Genomic DNA, 19,724 nt, shown 5'->3' on the forward strand with positions numbered 1-19,724 from the left:
TCATGCACTCTTCACATATATATCCCTTTTTATATAGGAGTAATACATTTCTAATTAAATTACTACGAGGTATTATGTATGATTCTTATTTATATATGTATTTATGCATATATTCATATAATCATACATTACTTGTACGTACCAAGTATAAGTCGGAATTTAAAAAAAGGGACATACAATTAACTTGATGATGACAAAGTTGTAGAAGCTGGAAAATAGATGCAAATTGTAGAAAAATGATGGAAATGTTGGTAAGTGAGATTGAATATTGAGCAAACATACAAGCTGTAAAGTCAACTTCCAACAGTTCTGTTGTCATATTATTATTTCGCTCGATATTTTTTTAGCCCACCAACTCTAAATTAAGACCTTTTTAGTTTAAAAATTCGTGACCCTATTTATGCGGATCTTCGTATCTGCTTACTATAGGTATGTCTGTCTTTTACTCTATTGTTTATACACTTCTAAGCTCTAATTATACTTGGTATACTCCAACAGTACTTCGTATGTTCATAAATATATAGGAGTACATTTTTATTAACAAAAAAAAATAAATAAATAAAATAATAAAATAAAAAAAATAAAAAATAAAATAATAATAATAATAATAATAATAATAATAATAATACCCTTCTTACGAGGAGAAAAGCTCTAAGTATATAAATATTTAAGGTTAGATGAAGGACCTGGACACTAGGTCATTGCTTGAAAGTAAAGGGGGAGGTAAGGCAATCCCACTACGACACTACTTTCAAGCATTTTTTAGTTGATAGGGCTCGAACTCGTGACCTCAAAATTACAAGGAGAGTTCCCCACCAATCTTTGCTTGGTCAAAAGCTCTAAGTATATATGTACTTGTATTATTGTATGTGAAGCATGTGGTGTATGTTAAATAATTTTTCTTTTAAAAAAAACAAATTTAAAATTTTAATCAATAATTTTTCTTTCAAAAAAAATGTAAATGTTGAGTTTTGGAACAACCCACATGTGAGCATTCTCTTGTCCCACACTAAAACATTAAAGGGGGAGTGTAGTGGTAATGGAATCCCGGCCACATTGAAAGAATTTAAGAGTTACCACCACAATATAAGGCTAAGGGGCCACTCCCCTCATTTCCATATGTAGAGCTATCAAAAGTTGACCAGACCCGAAATACCGACTCAAACCCAATTATTAACCGACCCATATGAACCCGAAAAAATGGTGACCAAAACCCGACTTGAACATGGAGTGACTTGGAGATGACCCGACCCGAATGTAACCCGTAAATTATTGACCTGAATCGAGCCCGACTTGAACCGAAATTGACCCAAACCCGTTTTAACCCGTCAAAACCCAAATTAAACGCGACTTGTTACTAACCTGACCCGAATTCAACTAGACTCGTTTCTAACCCGACCCGAATTTAACCAAACCAGTTACAAACCCGACCCGAAATCAACCCGACTTGTTATTGACCTGTCTCAAATTCAACCCGACTTGTTATTGACCTGACCCGAATTTTACCAGACCTATTACTAACCCGACCCAAAAATTCAACCTGATTTGTTACTAACCCGACTCAAAATCAACACGACTTGTTATTGACCCGACCTAAATTCAACCCAAATTGTTCCTAACCCGATTTCAAATCACCTTAAATGCAATTTAGACCACCTTATTATTGTTGATCAAAACATTTTGTCTAGGGAGACCAAGTCGGTCCAGGCCAGCAAGAGAAAGGAGCATCATCCTCAAATTTAAGAGTTAAATATCGTATATATTTGTTGTATGGTTAAAGGAGATAATTATCTTCCTAAATTATAGACTATAGTTCCCTAGTATATTGCCATATATATATAGCCAAAGAAAATAATTAGCTTGATAAAAATGATAATTATCTATTTATAGTTAGTTGAACCCGAATATGACCTGAATTGGAAATGACCCATCCTGATTGTAACCGGAAAATTATTGACTTGAACAATAACCCGACTTGAATCCGAGAATGACCCCACTTGGAAATGACCCAACTTGATTATAACCCGCAAATTATTGACTTAAACCGAACCCGACTTGAACCCGATAATGACCCAACTTGAAAATGACCAGACCTGATTATAACCCGCAAATTATTGACTTGAACCAAACCCGACTAAAACCCGAGAATGACTCGTCCTGATTCTAACTCGCAAATTATTGACGAGAACCGCACCCGACTCGAACCCGTGAATTACCCTACCCCGTTTTAACCCGTGAAAACCCAAATTAAATCCGACCTATTGTTAACCCAACCCGAATGTAACCCGACCTGTTATTAACTCGAGCTAAACTCGACCCAAACCCGATAATAAGTATGACCCGACGTGACCTAACTCAATCATGACACATCCCAAACCTGACCCGCATAAGTTATGGAATTAATTTGAATTAAACCGACCCAAGTTAAACGGACCCACTCTTACCGACCCAAACCTGATCCGTTTACCCGAATTGACAGCTCTACTCGAAACCTTCAAAATTTCTCAAAAAGCGTGGATATTAGCCTTCATTTTTGGAATTTTTTTAACTTTTATTCACCCGGAAATAAAAATTGCCGAAATGGTTACTATGATCCCTAATATCCTCCGGGAGTCCAATTGGCTGGGTGAAACCATCCAATTTGTCTTTAAACGACCAATTTACCGGTTTACAACTGGCACCGATTTCATCAACTCAAGCCTACCACAAACATTTCTGACAACATATAATGATCATATATAGTTCCAAACAACATTATATGACCTCGAGATGTATCCCCTAAAATCTCAATGATTTTCGACACCGGGCCCCGAAACATTTGAAATTTCTCAAAAAGCGTGGATATTAACCTTCAATTTTGGAATTTTTTTACTTTTTTTCGTCCAGATATAAAAATTGCCGAAATGTTTACCATGGTCCCTAATACCCTCCGGGAGTCCAATTGGGTGGGTGAAACCATCCAATTTGCCTTTAAACGGCCAATTTACCGGTTTACAACTTGCACCGATTTCATTAATTCAAGCCCACCACGAACTTTTTTAACAACAAATGATTATCATATATTGTTCCAAACGACATTATATGACCCCGAGATGTATTCCATAGAATTTCAAGACTTTTCGACACCAAGCCCTGAAGACTTCAAAAATTCTCAAAAAGCGTGGATATAGCCTTCAATATTTGAATTTTTAACTTCTTTTCGCCCGAAAATAAAAATTGTCAAAATGTTTACCATGGTTTCTAATACCCTCCGGGAGTCTAATTGGGTGGGTGGAACCATCCAATTTGTCTTTAAACGACCAATTTACCGGTTTACAAATTGCACCGATTTCATTAACTCAAGCCTACTACAAACATTTATGACAACATATAATGATCATATATGGTTCCAAACGGCATTATATGACCCCGAGATATATCCCTTAAAATCTCAAAACTTTTCGACATCGGGCCCTAAAACATCCAAAATTTCTCAAAAAACGTGGATATTAGCCTTCAATTTTGGAATTTTTTTACTTTTTTTCGCCAGGAATTCAAAATTGTCGAAATGTTTACCATGGTCCCTAACACCCTCCAGGAGTCCAATTGGGTGGGTGAAACCATCCTATTTGCCTTTAAACGACCAATTTACTGGTTTACAACTTGCACCGATTTAATTAACTCAAGCCTACTATGAACATTTATGACAACATATAATGATCATATATGGTTCCAAACGGCATTATATGACTCCGAGATGTATCCCCTAAAATCTCTAAACTTTGATACCGGGCCTCGAAACATCCCAAATTTCTCAAAATACGTGGATTTCAATTTTTGATTTTTTGACCTTTTTTCGCCCGGAAATAAAAATTGCCGAAATGTTTACCATGGTCCCTAATATCCTCCGGGAGTCCAATTAGGTGGGTGAAACCATCTAATTTGCATTTAAACGGCTTATTTACAGATTTACAACTTTTGCCGATTTCATTAATTTAAGCCTACCACGAACATTTATGACAACATATAATGATCATATATGATTCCAAACTGCATTATATGACCCGAGATGTATCCCTTAAAATCTCACGTCTTTTCGACGCCAGGCTCTGAAACCTCCAAAATATCTCAAAAAGCGTTGATATTAGCCTTTAATTTTGGAATTTGTTGACTTTTTTCGCCCGGAAATAAAAATAGCCAAAATGTTTACCATGGTCTCTAATATCCTTCGGGATTCCAATTATTGGGTGGATGGAACCATCCAATTTTCCTTTTAACGACTTATTTACCGGTTTACAACTTGCAGCGATTTCATTAACTCAAACCTACCACGAACATTTATGACAACAAATAATGATCATATATGGTTCCAAACGGCATTATATGACCCAAAGATATATCCCCTAGAATTTCAAGAATTTTTGACACCATGCCCTAAAACCTCTAAAATTTCTCAAAAAGTGTCGACATTAACCTTCAATTTTTGAATTTTTTGACTTTTTTTCGCCCGGAAATAAAAATTGCCGAAATGTTTATCATGGTCTCTAATACCCTCTGGGAGTCCAATTGGGTGGGTACATGGAACCATCCAATTTGCTTTAAATGGCCAATTAAATTTACAACTTACACCGATTATTTCATTAATTCAAGCCTACCACGAACATTTATGACAACATATAATGCTCATTTATGGTTCCAAACAACATTATATGACCCAAGATGTATCCCCTAAAATCTCAACCCTTTTCGACACCAGGCCCCGAAACCTCCAAAATTTCTCAAAAAGCGTCGATATTAGCCTTCAATTTTGGAATTTTGACTTTTTTTCGCCCGGAAATAAAAATTGCCGAAATGTTTACCATGGTCTCTAATATTCTCCGGGAGTCCAATTGGGTGGGTGGAACCAACCAATTTGCCTTTAAACGACCAATTTACCAATTTTCAACTTGCACCGATTTAATTAACTCAAGCCTACCACGAATATTTATGACAACATATAATGATTATTTATGGTTCCAAAGGACATTATATGACCCCGAGATTTATCCCCTAATATCTCAAGCCCTATCGACACCGGGCCCCTAAAACCTCCAAAATTTCTAAAAAAGCGTTGATGTTTGCCTATAAATTTTGAATTTTTTGACTTTTTTTGCCCGGAAATAAAAATTGTAGAAATGTTTACCATGGTTCCTAATACCCTACGGGAGTCCAATTCGGTAGGTGGAATCATCCAATTTTCCTTTAAACGGCCAATTTACTGGTTTAAAACTACATCGATTTCATAAACTCAAGCCTACCACGAACTTTGATGACAACAATAATGATCATATATGGTTCCGAACAGCATAATATGATCTAGAGATTTATCCCCTAAAATCTCAAGGATTTTCGACACCGGGCCACGAAGCCTCCAAAATTTCTCAAAAAACGTTGATATTAGTCTTTAATTTTGGATTTTTTTGACTTGTTTTTTGCCCGGAAATAAAAATTGCCGAAATGTTTACCATGGTCCCTAATACCCTCAGGGAGTCCAATTGGGTGGGTGGAAATATCCAATTTGTCTTTAAACGACCAATTTACCGGTTTACAACTTACACCGATTTCATTAATTCAAGTCTACCACGAACATTTATGACAACATATAATGATCATATTTGGTTCCAAACGGCATTATATGGCCCCAAGATGTATCCCCTTTAATCTCAAGCCTTTTCGATACCGGGCATCGAAACCTCAAAATTTCTCAAAAAGCATGGATATTAGCCTTTATTTTGGAATTTTTTGACTTTTTTTCGCACGGAAATTAAAATTGCTAAAATGCTTACCATGGTCTCTAATACCCTCCGGGAGTCCAATTGAGTGGGTGTAATTATCTAATTTGATTTTAAACGGTCAATTTATCGGTTTACAACTTTCACCGATTTAATTAACTTCAAGTCTACCACGAACATTTATGACAACATATAATGATCATTTATGGTCCCAGACGACATTATATGACCCGGAAATGTATCCCCTAAAATTAGGGATGTCAATGAGGCGGGGCAGGGCGGATGTTGGCATTCCCATCCTCGCGGCGGATCTAAAATTCATCACCATCCCCGCCCCACCCCCTAGTTGGATATCCACCCCCACCTAATCCCCGCCATAGACCCGCATAATCCTTACCCAAGATCCACCTAACCTCCACCTTTCAAATACACAATCCTACATAATTAATATAGATTACATTAAAAAAAATGTCATTCTTAATATTACACATTTTTTTGTTTATAATATAACTTTATTACAGATTATAAAGTAATATTTTATTTTATACGCTGCCCGAAAAGCTCTTCTTTTTATGCTATGCTTTCTCTCCTCAAACAGAGCACATCTCACCCGTATTTTTCCCCTGCCGCCGGTGGCCTGAGCGTCACTGCTCTTCTAAGGTCGCTGACGAGCAGTTTTTTTAAGGTTACAAGCGTGGTTGGACACCGTTTTCTCCTTCGACTAATCCATACTCTTCTATTTTTCAGAGTATAGGTAGGTTAGGGTTTCAATAATTGGGGGATTCTTCTTCGGTCTCCTCTGGCGACTATTATCTAGGTTCACATGTTTAAAGCTACCAATTACCTCCTTTGTCACGTTGATGAAGAAGAAGCCGAGTTCGGGTTCCCTTCTTCGCCGACTTTCTCATCTTCTAGGTATGGTCAGTTCTTTGTGTATTTAAGGGAAATTTTAGTGATTTAGTCTTAGCTTTATCTTTGGTGTTTAAATTTGTTTGTTTTAAGTTTTAATGGCTAGCTTTGAGGAACTAAGTGGGATGTTGTGTATTTCTCATGGTGAAGAGAATGATGTCTCTTCTCATGGGTTGGAGTTTATAGTAGGACTATTGGAAAATCCTTTTGGTATTCTCAATTTTGTTAAGAATTTAAAAGATGAAGGGAAACGTGCTCTACAAGCAAAATCAAATAAAGTCTGCTATTTCAAAATACACTCTTGTTCTTAAGATGTTTCTCTTTGCTTCGGTTTGTAGTGATAAGGATAAATTGATGTTTTTCGGGCATAGTTGTGTCCCTTAATCTAAACTTGGGTGCTTGCTTCATCAAGGTGAAAGACTACGTTAGAGTGGGTCAATTATGTTCAGCGATTTTGTGTTTTGATACTACTAATGTGAAGGCCTACTTTAGAAGAGCGATTGCAGCGTTAGAGCTTAATAAACCTTTCTTAGCTTTCATGGATCTTACACAAGCCTTAAAAATAGATCCCAATAACTATGAGTTCCAAAAAAAAAACTAGAGGAGGTTATATCCATATTGGGTTGGTCTTCGAAGTTCGTTGATGAGGCACTTGTAGTAAGAAGGGAGGATGAGAATTTTAGAGATTATGCTCATTTTGGGAAGGGAGATAATTGTAGGAAGCTAGGAAAAAGGGGGAAAAGAAAGGAAGGAGATGGTCATGGTGATGGTCATGTTCAAAGGTGCTTAGGTGTGAAAGACAACACCAAAATGGAAAAGAACGTTGATGTCAATTCTTTGGATTTGGAGGGTAAAGTCAACCCTACCGACCAAGATCTTAGGCCGACGTTATTGACAACAATTGTGTCCTGACGGGAACTTCGGAAACAAAAAAATCAAATCTCACAGGATCGAGTTTTCGGTTATCAAGCCGGAAGCGAATTGATTCCTATTTGCATCTCACTCCAACAATGTATGGAGTAATTTCCAAAGGGCGAACAATACAATACTGTTGTTCTCTCCAAAAGAATTTCATTACCATCCGAGTAGTCAATCCTTTGAAGAAGATAGATCATTGTGAAACTCAGGAAGTTTCTACACCAATGGAGTTTAGTCACCCCCCGTGGAAGGGCACGATAGGTGTAAAACAACTCCAGATTTGATGCAAGAAGATCTAGCCATACGTTTGACAAGTCACGGGTCATCATGTGAACCTACGTCAACACTCCCGGCAATTACGCAGATTTCTTCCCCACTGCAGCCTTCAGTTCACCCAACAACATCATCAGAAATTTTGTCGTGTTTTGTCTCATCTCCTCGTCTCAAGTTTAGAAGGAAATATGCCTCTATGCAAGTAGGTCTCCCAGGGTTTTTTCTAACTCTTTGATTTGCAGGTTAAGCGGCTCTAAAAGATTAGCATCAAGTCCTAACGAATACACGGCCAAAGGAGAGCTTGTGAGTAGTGCTAAAGTCAAAACATGTCAACTAAAAAAAACAGAGGTTATATAGGTTTATTTCAAATTTTCAGTCTTATTTTGGACTCTTTTTTTTTTTTTTTTTTATTGTTGTTTCTTGGTGAGATATGTTAAGGGTGGGTGCAATGGGTGTGATATACGAATGATAGTGTAGTAGGGTAGGTAGGGTAAACAATAATTGATGGTGACTCACCATCTCGAAAATCCTAGATCCACCCCTAGATAAATTTCTTTAATTTCACATTATAGTTGATTTAATTTTTTAATTAAATCTTAAAATTAGAGTTCATGGTCGAAATATTAAATTTAGGACTTTATAAAATTGGGGAATTTGACTAATTAAAGTGTATCATCCAATTTAGGGTTATTGTAAAGCAATGTGAAAATTTGAATTTTACTACCACCAAATCAGTTACAAAATATAGTTAAGAACTTAAAGATAACTGAAGTAGGAAGCTTTATTTCAAAAAAATTAAAAATTAAAAAAAAATTTAAAAAAAAAAAAAAAAAAAAAAAAAAAAAAAAAAAAAAAAAAAAAAAAAACTGAACTAGGAAGCTGCAACAAAAACTACACAAAATCCCCGACCAATTCTAGATTCCAGAGCAATTTATTGAATTAATTTTCCAACAAAATGCAACAATTTTTTTTTTCACATTTCCGTCTGGAGAAAGCACTTTACTGCATTTCCAGTCAAAAGGGCAAGTTATTCAGTGTCAAAATCACGGTGTTATAAAAATTTGGGAGATGTGTACAATACTGAAATTGCAAAAGTATCCCAACTTCTTTCCAATGTTCAAAATGGAGATGAAAAGCAGAACTGCACACCAGTTTTTCCATGATCATGCTCGAATTGCTTCACAACGTGACAATAGTTAACCTGTTCAATCAGAAAGGAACTTAATTTTAAGATCATGAACACTATAACTCATAACATTTGAATAGCTGAAGATGAAGGTAACAGAGCTATTATATGTATACAATGTCTCATATAGAATTAAATTGGAGTAAATATACTAACCTCAAGACGTAATAATTTTGTCGGAACAATGACACCACATCCAACAGTACTTCGAAATGACTGCATGAAGCCCTTTGTGGAGAACTTGCGCCACTCGTTCTCTGTTAGTTTGACAAGGTTGCCAGTAGAAGCAAATATATGAGCATGGACCCCAGCTTCCTTGAGGATTGTCAATGGAAGATCAAATGACAGATCAGCGAATGCAGAGACAGCAAGATCTCCACCAACAGCATCCCTCTCAGAAGCAGCGACACTGGAATCACCATCAGGTTTATCTCTAGTTTGTCTTCGTGGTTCAGTAGGTCCAAGTCCTCGGCACTTAAATCCCAATACTGAACTTGGCCCTCCTAATGAACAAACTGGTGAAGTATTGCCACCCAAGAAAAATCTATCAGGCAAAGATGACGGTCTATCCAAAAAACCCTTCCCCCATGGGAAAATAAGGCCAGCAGAGACTCCAAGATTAAGTGCTGCACGACAAAATCCTAAAGGCACTGCATAGCGGAAATCACATTCCTGTTGAGGATATTAGAGCAAAATAGTTGACTTAGTTATCTTGAAAAACGAGCATAAATAAAATCAACTAAAAAGGGCCACAGCTCATAATTCACAGAGACTAATCACGTCCATCAAAGCAGCTGGTAGGGTGGACAATAAATAACTTTGACAAACCTCAAAACCTGGTAAATAAAGCTAAAGATTATGACACTTCACCATAATAATCTTCATCCCTATTATGAAAAACTATCATCACCCAAATAAAGCAGTTAGATCCAGGTTCCAGTATCAAAGCCGAACTCCAGGGAATAATAAACATATTAAAGAGTTTAGTTGTTAATAGTTTAATACTGTTTGTTTTCAGTTATTCTGAAAAGTGAAATATGGGAAGCAAAAAATATATTATTTCCCGTTTACTGTTGTCATGTTTCAAAACTACCATGATTAGTATAAGTAAAAAACTAAAAGTTAGTAATTGGTTTATTAAACAACTCACATTATATGTAAGTCTTGAAAACAAAAACTAAAAACACACAACACTCAAACAAAATGAGCACTTAGCAAAAAGAGGCAAATACCTCAAATTGAAAGAGCAAGTCCCAAATCTTTCTATAAATTGCAGGAATGCTCGGAAATCTACTGCCTCATTTATGTGCTAAGATTATAAAGTTTCAAGATGATAGTGAGTGCACACTGCATAAGACACAAACTCATTTAGAGCTACCATGGCTATCCACAAACCAATTCCTAGAATAACCAGCATAGTGTTTCAAAATGAGCATCACTGCACTTCATAGAATTTCATAGGTTTGCTAATGATTCATTCCCTCCCAAAAATTCCAAAATGGATTACTTAAGCCTTTAATCACTTCAATGAGTATACAGCAAGTCCAAATAGGCCACAGGTGCAAAAATAAAGAACAGTTAAGTTTTTATAGGTTACATATAATAGACTTAAAATTGGTAGGTTTCTCAAAACCGACCTAACACCTAAAACAAATGGATATAGGCCAAGGAAGGATCAAACAAGAAACAGCAACCCAACAACCGTTGTACCAATGTTTATTCTGAAAAAAAGACTTTTCAAAGTTCAGGATTCATACAAAATATATTATCTTATCTAGTTTTCGTACACGAAGAGGGTAGGGGGTGTTTTTTTGGGAAGTCTTGTAACTATAATTGAAGAATAATTACCAATTCTTCATGTCAATTTGAAGAACACATACAAATCTACCACTAGCTAGAGACAGCATATGAAGGACATGTATCAAAAGAGGATAGCGAGCAAGGTATCGTTGACCCAGAAATTTCAAAAGCACATCACTTTACAGTTAATGCAGAGAAAATATTGAAAACTTTTGAGCACAGTGCCAGAAAAAAGGTACACGGATCTCCCCCTGAACAATAAGTAGCCTTTATCTTCTTAATTTATTTACTTCCCAGAAAACTGTAAACAGAATAACATACATTCAAATTTCACACAACTGGTCATACTACAGTGTAAAATTGTCAGTCACATAAAATTCCATCTGCAACAGTGAAAAAAATAAAGTGAAAAGATGTGATGAGACTGGAGGGATGAAAATTGGTAGCAGATCATAGTATAAAACCAGGTTATATGATCGGAGATCAGGGTAACAAACTGCTCAAAGGTACATACAACCTTTGATTTATATTATAAATCAACTTGAACAGATACATCCAACGATTCCAGAAAACTGTGAAAGAATAATGCCATACCTGCCGCAGAAAGCGTGCACTTCGATTATCAGGGTTAAGGCCAGCTAATAAAGTAGTAAAACTATAAGCATATCCCCGAGTAGGCCTCAAAGGTGAATTCCTCTGATCAACTTTATATGTATACTTTAATGATGACAATAAACTATGCCCCAGCTGTCTTCTAACTGATTCACCTGCCATTTGAGATGGATCTGTCAAGGTGCGCCATGTCAAATTGTATACCATTTCATGATTCCTTGTTGATATTAGACCAAGACCGAGGCCTAAAGCTCGTTCTTTGTATGAGGAAAACTTTAGCCAGTCTTGAGAGAGTAGAGATGCTCGAGCAAACACGGGAGAGGGCCAATGTCTCAATCTAGGAAGTGTAACACCAGTACTCAACTCTGTTGTCTGATCCCATCCATAAGACACAGATCCATCCCAAACATCAGCATAACCAAACAGATTCTTCAGCTTCAAACCTCCTTCAAGGGACCAAGATCTAGCCTATAAAGCCAATTGTCAGAATTAGCAACACATCCCATAAGTATAATAGCAGCAGAAATTAAATATGGAAGAAACAGAACATCTATGAAAAGAAATAAATAAGTGTCAAAGCCATAAGCCCATAAGCACAAAAAATGCTATGATCCTTCTCAAACCACACAGCATTAAGTTCAAATGTCTATCCGCTGCCAGCACAATGGTAATTAAAAGGCAAATAGGGTATACACTTAAAAAATAATATTGATAGTTAGATTGTCTTAAATGTTAGGTTGCATATGGCTGTTATTAATGATAATTGGGAAAGAGTCGATCTCATTTTGCCTATAAAGGGGATTATAAGTTTGCCTTAAAACTGAACCCTACACACATCATTGTAAGCTCTTGCTGACTCTCTCAGTTGATAAGGTTTCCACATCATCTGGACTGCCCTTCCTGACCTCCATCCTTGCACTCTGATAGGCTTGACAGTGAATCTACAACTAATCCTGTAGGCCAACAAGACTAAACTTTGTTTATTTTCAATAAAACTTGACAGCTACTTCTTTCCCTTCATGATTAATGATCCAAGTGTAGGTTTTTCACCCCTCCCCTCCAATTTTCTCTAGCTAATGCCTAGTGATGCCTAAACTCTTTTGTTTGAATGAAGACTCTGAATTTAGAGTCCATTTTCTCCAAGTTTTGCAACTTACTTGAATTTACCGTCTCCTTATCTTTCATTGATATATGTCATAGACAAGGAATATCTGGCAAACCCAGAGAGTTCTCAAAAGTTCTTTTAGCATTTTACATAATTGATGAAGAAGACTCCCTCTTTAAGAGGTAAAAATGAGTTTCCACTGACGATGACTTTTAATGTTGAGTTATTAATTTGCTATCTTAAGGCTTTGAGGATGCTATGGTCAAAACTTATGAGATTTCAGAAATTGTGAGGCTGGCAGCACTATTCTTAGAAGGAATAGAAATGAGTCAGCGACACTGCTATTATGGATAGATACCCTATGTATGAACCTTATGTCTCCTTGTTTAAATAGCAAGTTCTCCAACATAAAAAATACTTGAAGATTCTCAATCAGGAATTAATAGCTAAGATTGTATATAATCAATTGCAGAGTATCAGCTAAGCAGAGCCCACATCAAATCCAAGCAGAATAAGTCTTTATCATTAATACAAACTTCAAGAGTTATCCTCCTTTCCACTATCTTGTATGACTAATATACTTCGTCGGTCATAAAATAGAGAGGAGCTACCCTCTTGTCCCAAAAAACTGCAACTAAATAGACAAACCTAAGCACCCTTAGTTTCAAATGCCAAATTTTAGTGGTCTTGTCATCCACTTCTTATAGATCTATCAACTGTAAGGCTAATAGATCTATTTTTGGAATTTATGCAAGCTATATAAGTCCTGTAATTTTATACTCTAGACTTTTGGTACACTGCCAGAATCAGCCCCTTTGCTTGCCAGAAGTAAGGCTTCTTACATCCTGACTTCTTTGGACAGAATTGCAAGTTTCATGCTCTCATCTTTTAAATATTTGCTATTGGTACAGCTTCGGTACAGCTTCAGTCCCAATGTAGTCCTCAGGCATACAAAAGTGGAGTTACTATGGCTCTCTTTCCATTGTACAATGGATTACAAAAGTCCATTTACACATATCCTGTCTCAATAAAAACCCCGAATATCATTTCTAAAACCAAACTCACTAAAATTACATCTCCACAAAGCACTTCAACAGTTTTTCAATATCAACACAAAACAATCATTTTAGTGAATTAAAAACTCTATACTAAAAAACACACACATGGTAAACAATGCTAAAACCCTATAATTAATTACCATTGTGGGCCAAGCACCTAAAAAGCTAAAACCCTAGACTCTTGAAGACCAATGACTTCTCTGTGACGTATCAGAGCTTTAAGTTCAAATATAGATTTCATTAAAAGTAAAACTCCAATGTAGCTTAAATGATAGAAGTAGTGTTTTGATAAAGCTAACAATTTTAGTAACTAGAGGTGGAGTTAGCTTTAGAAATAATACAGTAGTTCACCTTTTTACCAATACAATAGCTAGTTTACTCAAATACAAAAGTTTAAGCAGGTTATTTGAAACTGACCTCAAATAACTCTGAGGAGAACTAAGAGATAGCATTCACCATGAGACCACAACACCTAACAGCTACTTCTGCTAAACAAGGCCACAAGAGATGGCTCAAGTGGTAAGCAACTTGATGTTGCTTAGGAGGTCTTGGGTTCGAACCTCACCGTATGCAGAAACTCTTATTGGGAGACTCACCCACCATAAGCGGGGTGGGATCCGAATGTAGTCGGAGCTAAACTTCGGTGAATTGGGTGGGCATCCAAAAATGAAAGGCCGAAATCACTAGCCCCTTATACCAACTACATAGACAGTCAAGTCATTCTAACAATCTTGGGTTGCAGGACTTGCATGAGCAACGCTTTCCCATAGCGTTTATAAGTTTATCACCGTCCAAAATCAAAACTTTAACCTCACAAACTTACAATCAAGCCTTATAACCCAAATTATTCATCCAAAAAAAATTCTACCAAAGGATCAACATTGCAAACCAGTATCATACCCTCGAGGTTCTAATCATGCTAATTCTCGTCAGTTACTCATACCTCGATTCCACACCAATACCCTATCCTCGCCCCAAATTTGTTATAGACATACCACATTATCATACAAACATTCATCAAAAGTCAAACCACTACAAAAGTACAACCAGCAATCTGATAATTCACTTGAGGAGAACAAAACTCAAACAAAACAATAAATTCAAATAATATGATCAAAATGTGATGAACAGAACATTACCCCAGGCTTAGTGAACAGCCCAATTTCACCGGTGAGAGGATTCTTCGTCTCCAAAACATCGATCACAACATTGGCAGTACCAGGCAACTCCGTCGGTCCAGAATCAATCGTAAAATTAACCGTATCGAAAATATCAAGCTGCCGAAGTTTCAAATTAGCCATTGCAGCAGCTTGAAAGATCTCCTGAAGTGTAGAAGCTCGTTTTAGGTCATCCATAATCTCAGCTTCAATTACAGAATCCTTAGTTTTAAGATTCCCTTTGATAATCACATCATGAACTCTTAGGGTTATTGGTTCAGAACTCAATCGATTCGCAAATTTCGTCATTTTTTCCTTATTCAACCCTATATTTGATTTCGCCGTCGCACGAGATTCATCGTCGTAGTCGTCGTCTTCGTCTGCGACTTCATCTTCTTCATCGTCGTCTTCTTCTTCTTCTCCATTGTTGTTGTCGTCTTCCTCTGGTTTTGGCTCGTCGTCGGCGTCGCCATTGTTGGGGATAGGGTTGGGTTCTTCGGTTTGGACTGCCATTGTTGAGGAGAGAGAAAGTGGAAGGATGGGACTGATGGAGGTGATAATGGCGGTTGCGACGGCGACTGAGGCGGCGTGAAGTGGAAGAATGGAAGTGGCGGCGAGATTCTGGGTTTTCACGGGCTCTGAAAATGGTTTTTAAGCTACGAGTACAAGCTTACCGCACATTACGAAATGTGTTTTCGCCCAATTTTCTGAAACATTTTTTTACAACTTTTATTCTTGGGGCAAAAAAAAAAAAAAAAAAAAAAAAAGAAATAATCAGTTAATTGTTCAACACTCTAAAAAAAAAAAATTTCACATCCCATTTAGTTTTTTATAAATCTATTTTATTGTTAAAAAAAAAAAAATTAAATTAAGAGGCAATTTTGTAGTAATAAATCAATAATTAATGTTTTTACAAAATTGCAAGTTTAGGAAATACAGTAGTTTAGTAAATAACAATTTATTAATTTATTTACATAATTGCCACTTGAATTGTATTTTTTTTTAATCTTTGTGATAAATTCGGTCTTGCTCGTATAGAATTAGTTCAATACCTTGAAATATGCTTGGTTACTGATAATAAATGGTGGTAATGGTAATTATTAATTTTCTTGTTAATACTCGTGGTCGTTAGCAATGAACACCGGTCCAGATTCGGACCGGATCGGACCTGAATCGGATTTGATCTAAACCGGTTTGGACCTATTTATGCGATCGGTAATGAACTGGTTCCAGTACATACTTGAAAATTCAAGTTTGATCCAGGTTTGGACCTGTTTAGACTGGTTTAATTGCTTTCCTTTCTTTTAAAAGTGATCAACATTCTTTCAAAAAAAAAAAAAAAAAGTGATCAATACATTGGCCCCGCCCAAGCATAAAAAAACATTTTAAGTTAAAAGCCCGAACCCGCCCCAAAAAGCCCGCAAAGTCCGTTTTGGCCCGCCACTTTTTTGCGGGTTTGGACACAAAAAATTGTGTTAAGGCCCGGTCCGAGTTTTAATCACCTCTACTTTCTTTATAAAGGCCTATTTTGGACCTGTTTATGGACCTTCTTTTGGACAAACTATTGGCCTTTTTTTAGTCCAAAACAAAGTTATCTACTTATTATAGTATACGGCAAAACATAATACAGTATAAAAACATATGTAGTATTTAACAAGTTACATAAAGTCCAAAATAGATTATTTTAGAATTTAGATTGTATGCTTGATCCCTTATCTCCCTTCAATCACACACTTAAAACGAATCAAACCAATGATGAGTCTACAAAAATGACTTTATTGTCTACATCGCCACATTGCACATTTAAATCAAAACGAAAATAGATTATAGTATTAGATTGTATTAATAATTAATAAGTAATAATAAAAAATAAAAAAAATAAAAAAATAAAAAAAAAAAGGTTAAAGTGCTAAATAACATAACTAGCTACCTTTCTCGATTTCCTCTAACTCTTTCAAAGTTTCCTCCACATCAATAATTGACAATCCCTTTCCTCTAAAGTCTTAACCAATCTTGTGAACAAAATAAGGGCATTACCAAATTTAAGGAATTTAGATATAAACATTTTTAGAAAAAAAAAAAAACACATAGCTTGAATCAGAATTTAGACTTTTAAGAGTCAGGAAGCTAAGCACAAATGTAAGATGGGTCCATGATTCACAAAGTTCTCAACACAAGTTCGTGGTAATGCAGCGAATGCTTGTCTCTTAGCTGCACAAAATTTCATTACTATGGAACATCTATCACCATTTTAGAGGTAGCATTGTCTAAAAATAGCTGAATATTTTTGTTGATTTATTTACCATTTTACCACTGAATGGCCGAATTTTTCTTATAAAGGTAATAAATTGAGGCTCACTAGCTAATTTTTTTGGTTGCAAATTATACGTGCATGATAGTTAAATACTTAAATCATACTCCTTTTCTTTTATTATTTTTAAAGTGGAGAATTGAACTAAAATACAAAAATTACACTACATTTCATATTATGTTGATACAACAACAATTAAAAGAAAACACTAGCTCAATGCCCTCAAATATAGACTTTTTCATACTACTACAGTAATAGACCTCAAATAAGGACTTTATTTCATACTTAATTGCATTACAATAAAATCAACCGCTTAATTATACTTCATTATTTCGTATGTGTTTTTTATAACTCCATTAAATACTAGTATTATTCTTTCCGTCTCATAAAAAGTGACATTTTTATCGGGAAATTTTGCAAAAAACCACGAATATTTTTTTTGATGGGAACTTTCAATCACTAAGCTGGCCATAAGATAGGAGGGAATCACCATCAAGTCGAAAAATACGCCAATCTTTCAAAATATGAGCTCCTAACTTCTCATAAAACCTATGAGAATCCACATTCCAAGTAATGACAGTCCACTCCATTCTCGCATACCCCAATCTCACGGTTAAGTTCGCAACCGCCTTCATCAATAGCTTCCCAAAACCCATACCACGATACCCTTTCCTTACGAACAAATCCTCCATATGAATCCCGGGTTTCGTAAGAAACGTCGAGTAGCTCGGGAAGAAGATCACAAAACCCGCAATTATAGTCCCCTTTTCGGTACGAAAAAGGGACTCCTCGGGGTCATTGATGTGGTGATTAACGTGTATGGTCTTGTGAATAGTTTCGGGATCGAACTCGTGACCTGCGAGATCAATAGCACGGCAATTATTCTGGTGGGGAGGAATTGGGAGAGTAGTAGGGGAGACTTCAATGAGGAATACACTGACAGTACTACTAAAAGGATTGGAAAGAGGCTGTTGTTTGGAGTTGTTGAAGAGGGCTGCGAAGAGAGAAGTTTCGGTAGCTTCACATTCGTGTGCAAGATTGTAGTACTCGGCCATTTTGTGGATGAGTTTGTTAATGAAGGGAACGTCTGATTCGGTTGCGAGCCGAACTCGAGCGTTCAAGATGTGGTCGTTGGATTGTTGTTGGTGTTCTGAGAGGATCGTGCTTTGTTCTGGTGCCATTGATGGAGTTGCCGGATGAGGAATTGAGGACTGGAATTGAGAGAGGAGACCGAGAGACAAGATTAAAGGTTAAGAGTTTGTTGTTTTTGGAAATGTACCAACGTTAGGGTCTGTGTATTTATAACACTGTTGTCTCTGTGGATTTGTTTGACGTGTTACCTGCTGAATATTTCACTATAAAAAAAAAAGGGGGTGGATGAGAATTAAAATTGTGATCTTCTGATAAATACATCGGGATATTGTAGTTTTAGGTTGCTACATTATTATTTCAAAACTAAATTATTTGAAGGATCTTGCTACCGAATGCTCACCGGACGTTAGATAATCATTTGAAATATTGCCTAAAATGGTATTAATTTGGAAAAGCATGACAAAATCATGCGTCAATCAATGTAATTAATGTTCATTTTAATTAAATCTTTCTACTTTTAGCTACCTTATCCAACGCCCCTGAGACGTTTATTAGCTTTGGCAACAAACAATTTATTCATTTAAGGTGAAGACATATGCTTTGGGTGAAGTGAAACTATATAGCTTTATAGCTAGAGTTGTGTAGCTAGGTTCATCAAAGTTAATCCTAACTCCACATTGGATAAGATAGTATCTTTTAAGTTTATGTTTGATGTTTCATAATCACTATAGATTTACATTGGTTGCTAAAAAATAAAAAAAAAAAATAAAAAAAAAATAATGTTACCCATATAAATTGATGCTTGGTGTTTAAAGGGAGCACCAAAAAAAAAATATACTACGTAATTATATTTTATTTATTAAATTTATAGAGCAAGCCCTAATGATTCGTGAATCATTACACTTATTTTTTGTTATTAAAAATGTTATCAGATCAGCAGATGGAACACGAGATTCACGTAGAGTCGGTACAAATCAATTATTTAGCAAACACCATCCACTCATCCAGTAACGTTACACTGTTACAGATCTTACAATGTTTGACACCGTCGACGAAAAAGGATAATTATGACAATTAAAAAAAACTACTACATGTATTCGGTATTCCCAAATTAAAACAAATCTGAACAATAAAGATTGCATTAACGTTTTTCCTTTTTTTTTTTTTCTTTAATTTTTTTGGTATGGTATCAGTGTATTACTATGAGGAGTTCCCACCGCCTTTGACGAGTGGACTAATATCCCATTAGAGTTTGCATGCATGGCCGCATAGGTACCTTGACGGGCAGCATCCCTCCTTTCCAAGCCCAAGGCTCGAACCCGAGACCTTGGTTAAGGAACAATCAAGCAAGATGCCGTTAACCACCCACGCCAATCTCAGTTGGTATAAATATTACATTAACGTGATTAAAGATGGAGTAGGACATATGATTGAGATTGTCTTCAATTATTCACCTAATTTGATTTGGTTTGATCTAATTCTTGATTTAATTAACATTAGCCTTATATTTACACGTACTACATACACCTTAAGAATACAATTATTCAAATGGC

General features: G+C 36.1%; 1 protein-coding gene and 1 pseudogene across 1 annotated transcript; both read right to left on the minus strand.

Moving 5' to 3' along the window:
• Positions 1-8,762: 8,762 nt before the first annotated feature.
• On the minus strand, positions 8,763-15,481 carry LOC145642422 (uncharacterized). Its single transcript, XM_081693601.1, has 4 exons — positions 14,751-15,481; positions 11,431-11,916; positions 9,193-9,708; positions 8,763-9,051 (listed from the first exon to the last, which is right to left on the minus strand). Exons 1-4 carry the CDS (start codon positions 15,279-15,281, stop codon positions 8,968-8,970), a joined length of 1,617 nt encoding a protein of 538 aa, XP_081549727.1. The 5' UTR covers positions 15,282-15,481; the 3' UTR covers positions 8,763-8,967.
• Positions 15,482-17,531: 2,050 nt separating this feature from the next.
• On the minus strand, positions 17,532-18,304 carry LOC145556720 (L-ornithine N5-acetyltransferase NATA1 pseudogene; annotated as a pseudogene).
• Positions 18,305-19,724: the final 1,420 nt, after the last annotated feature.

Source organism: Chenopodium album, chromosome 8 (assembly GCF_948465745.1).
Source record: "Chenopodium album chromosome 8, dcCheAlbu1.1, whole genome shotgun sequence".
NCBI lineage: Eukaryota > Viridiplantae > Streptophyta > Magnoliopsida > Caryophyllales > Amaranthaceae > Chenopodium > Chenopodium album.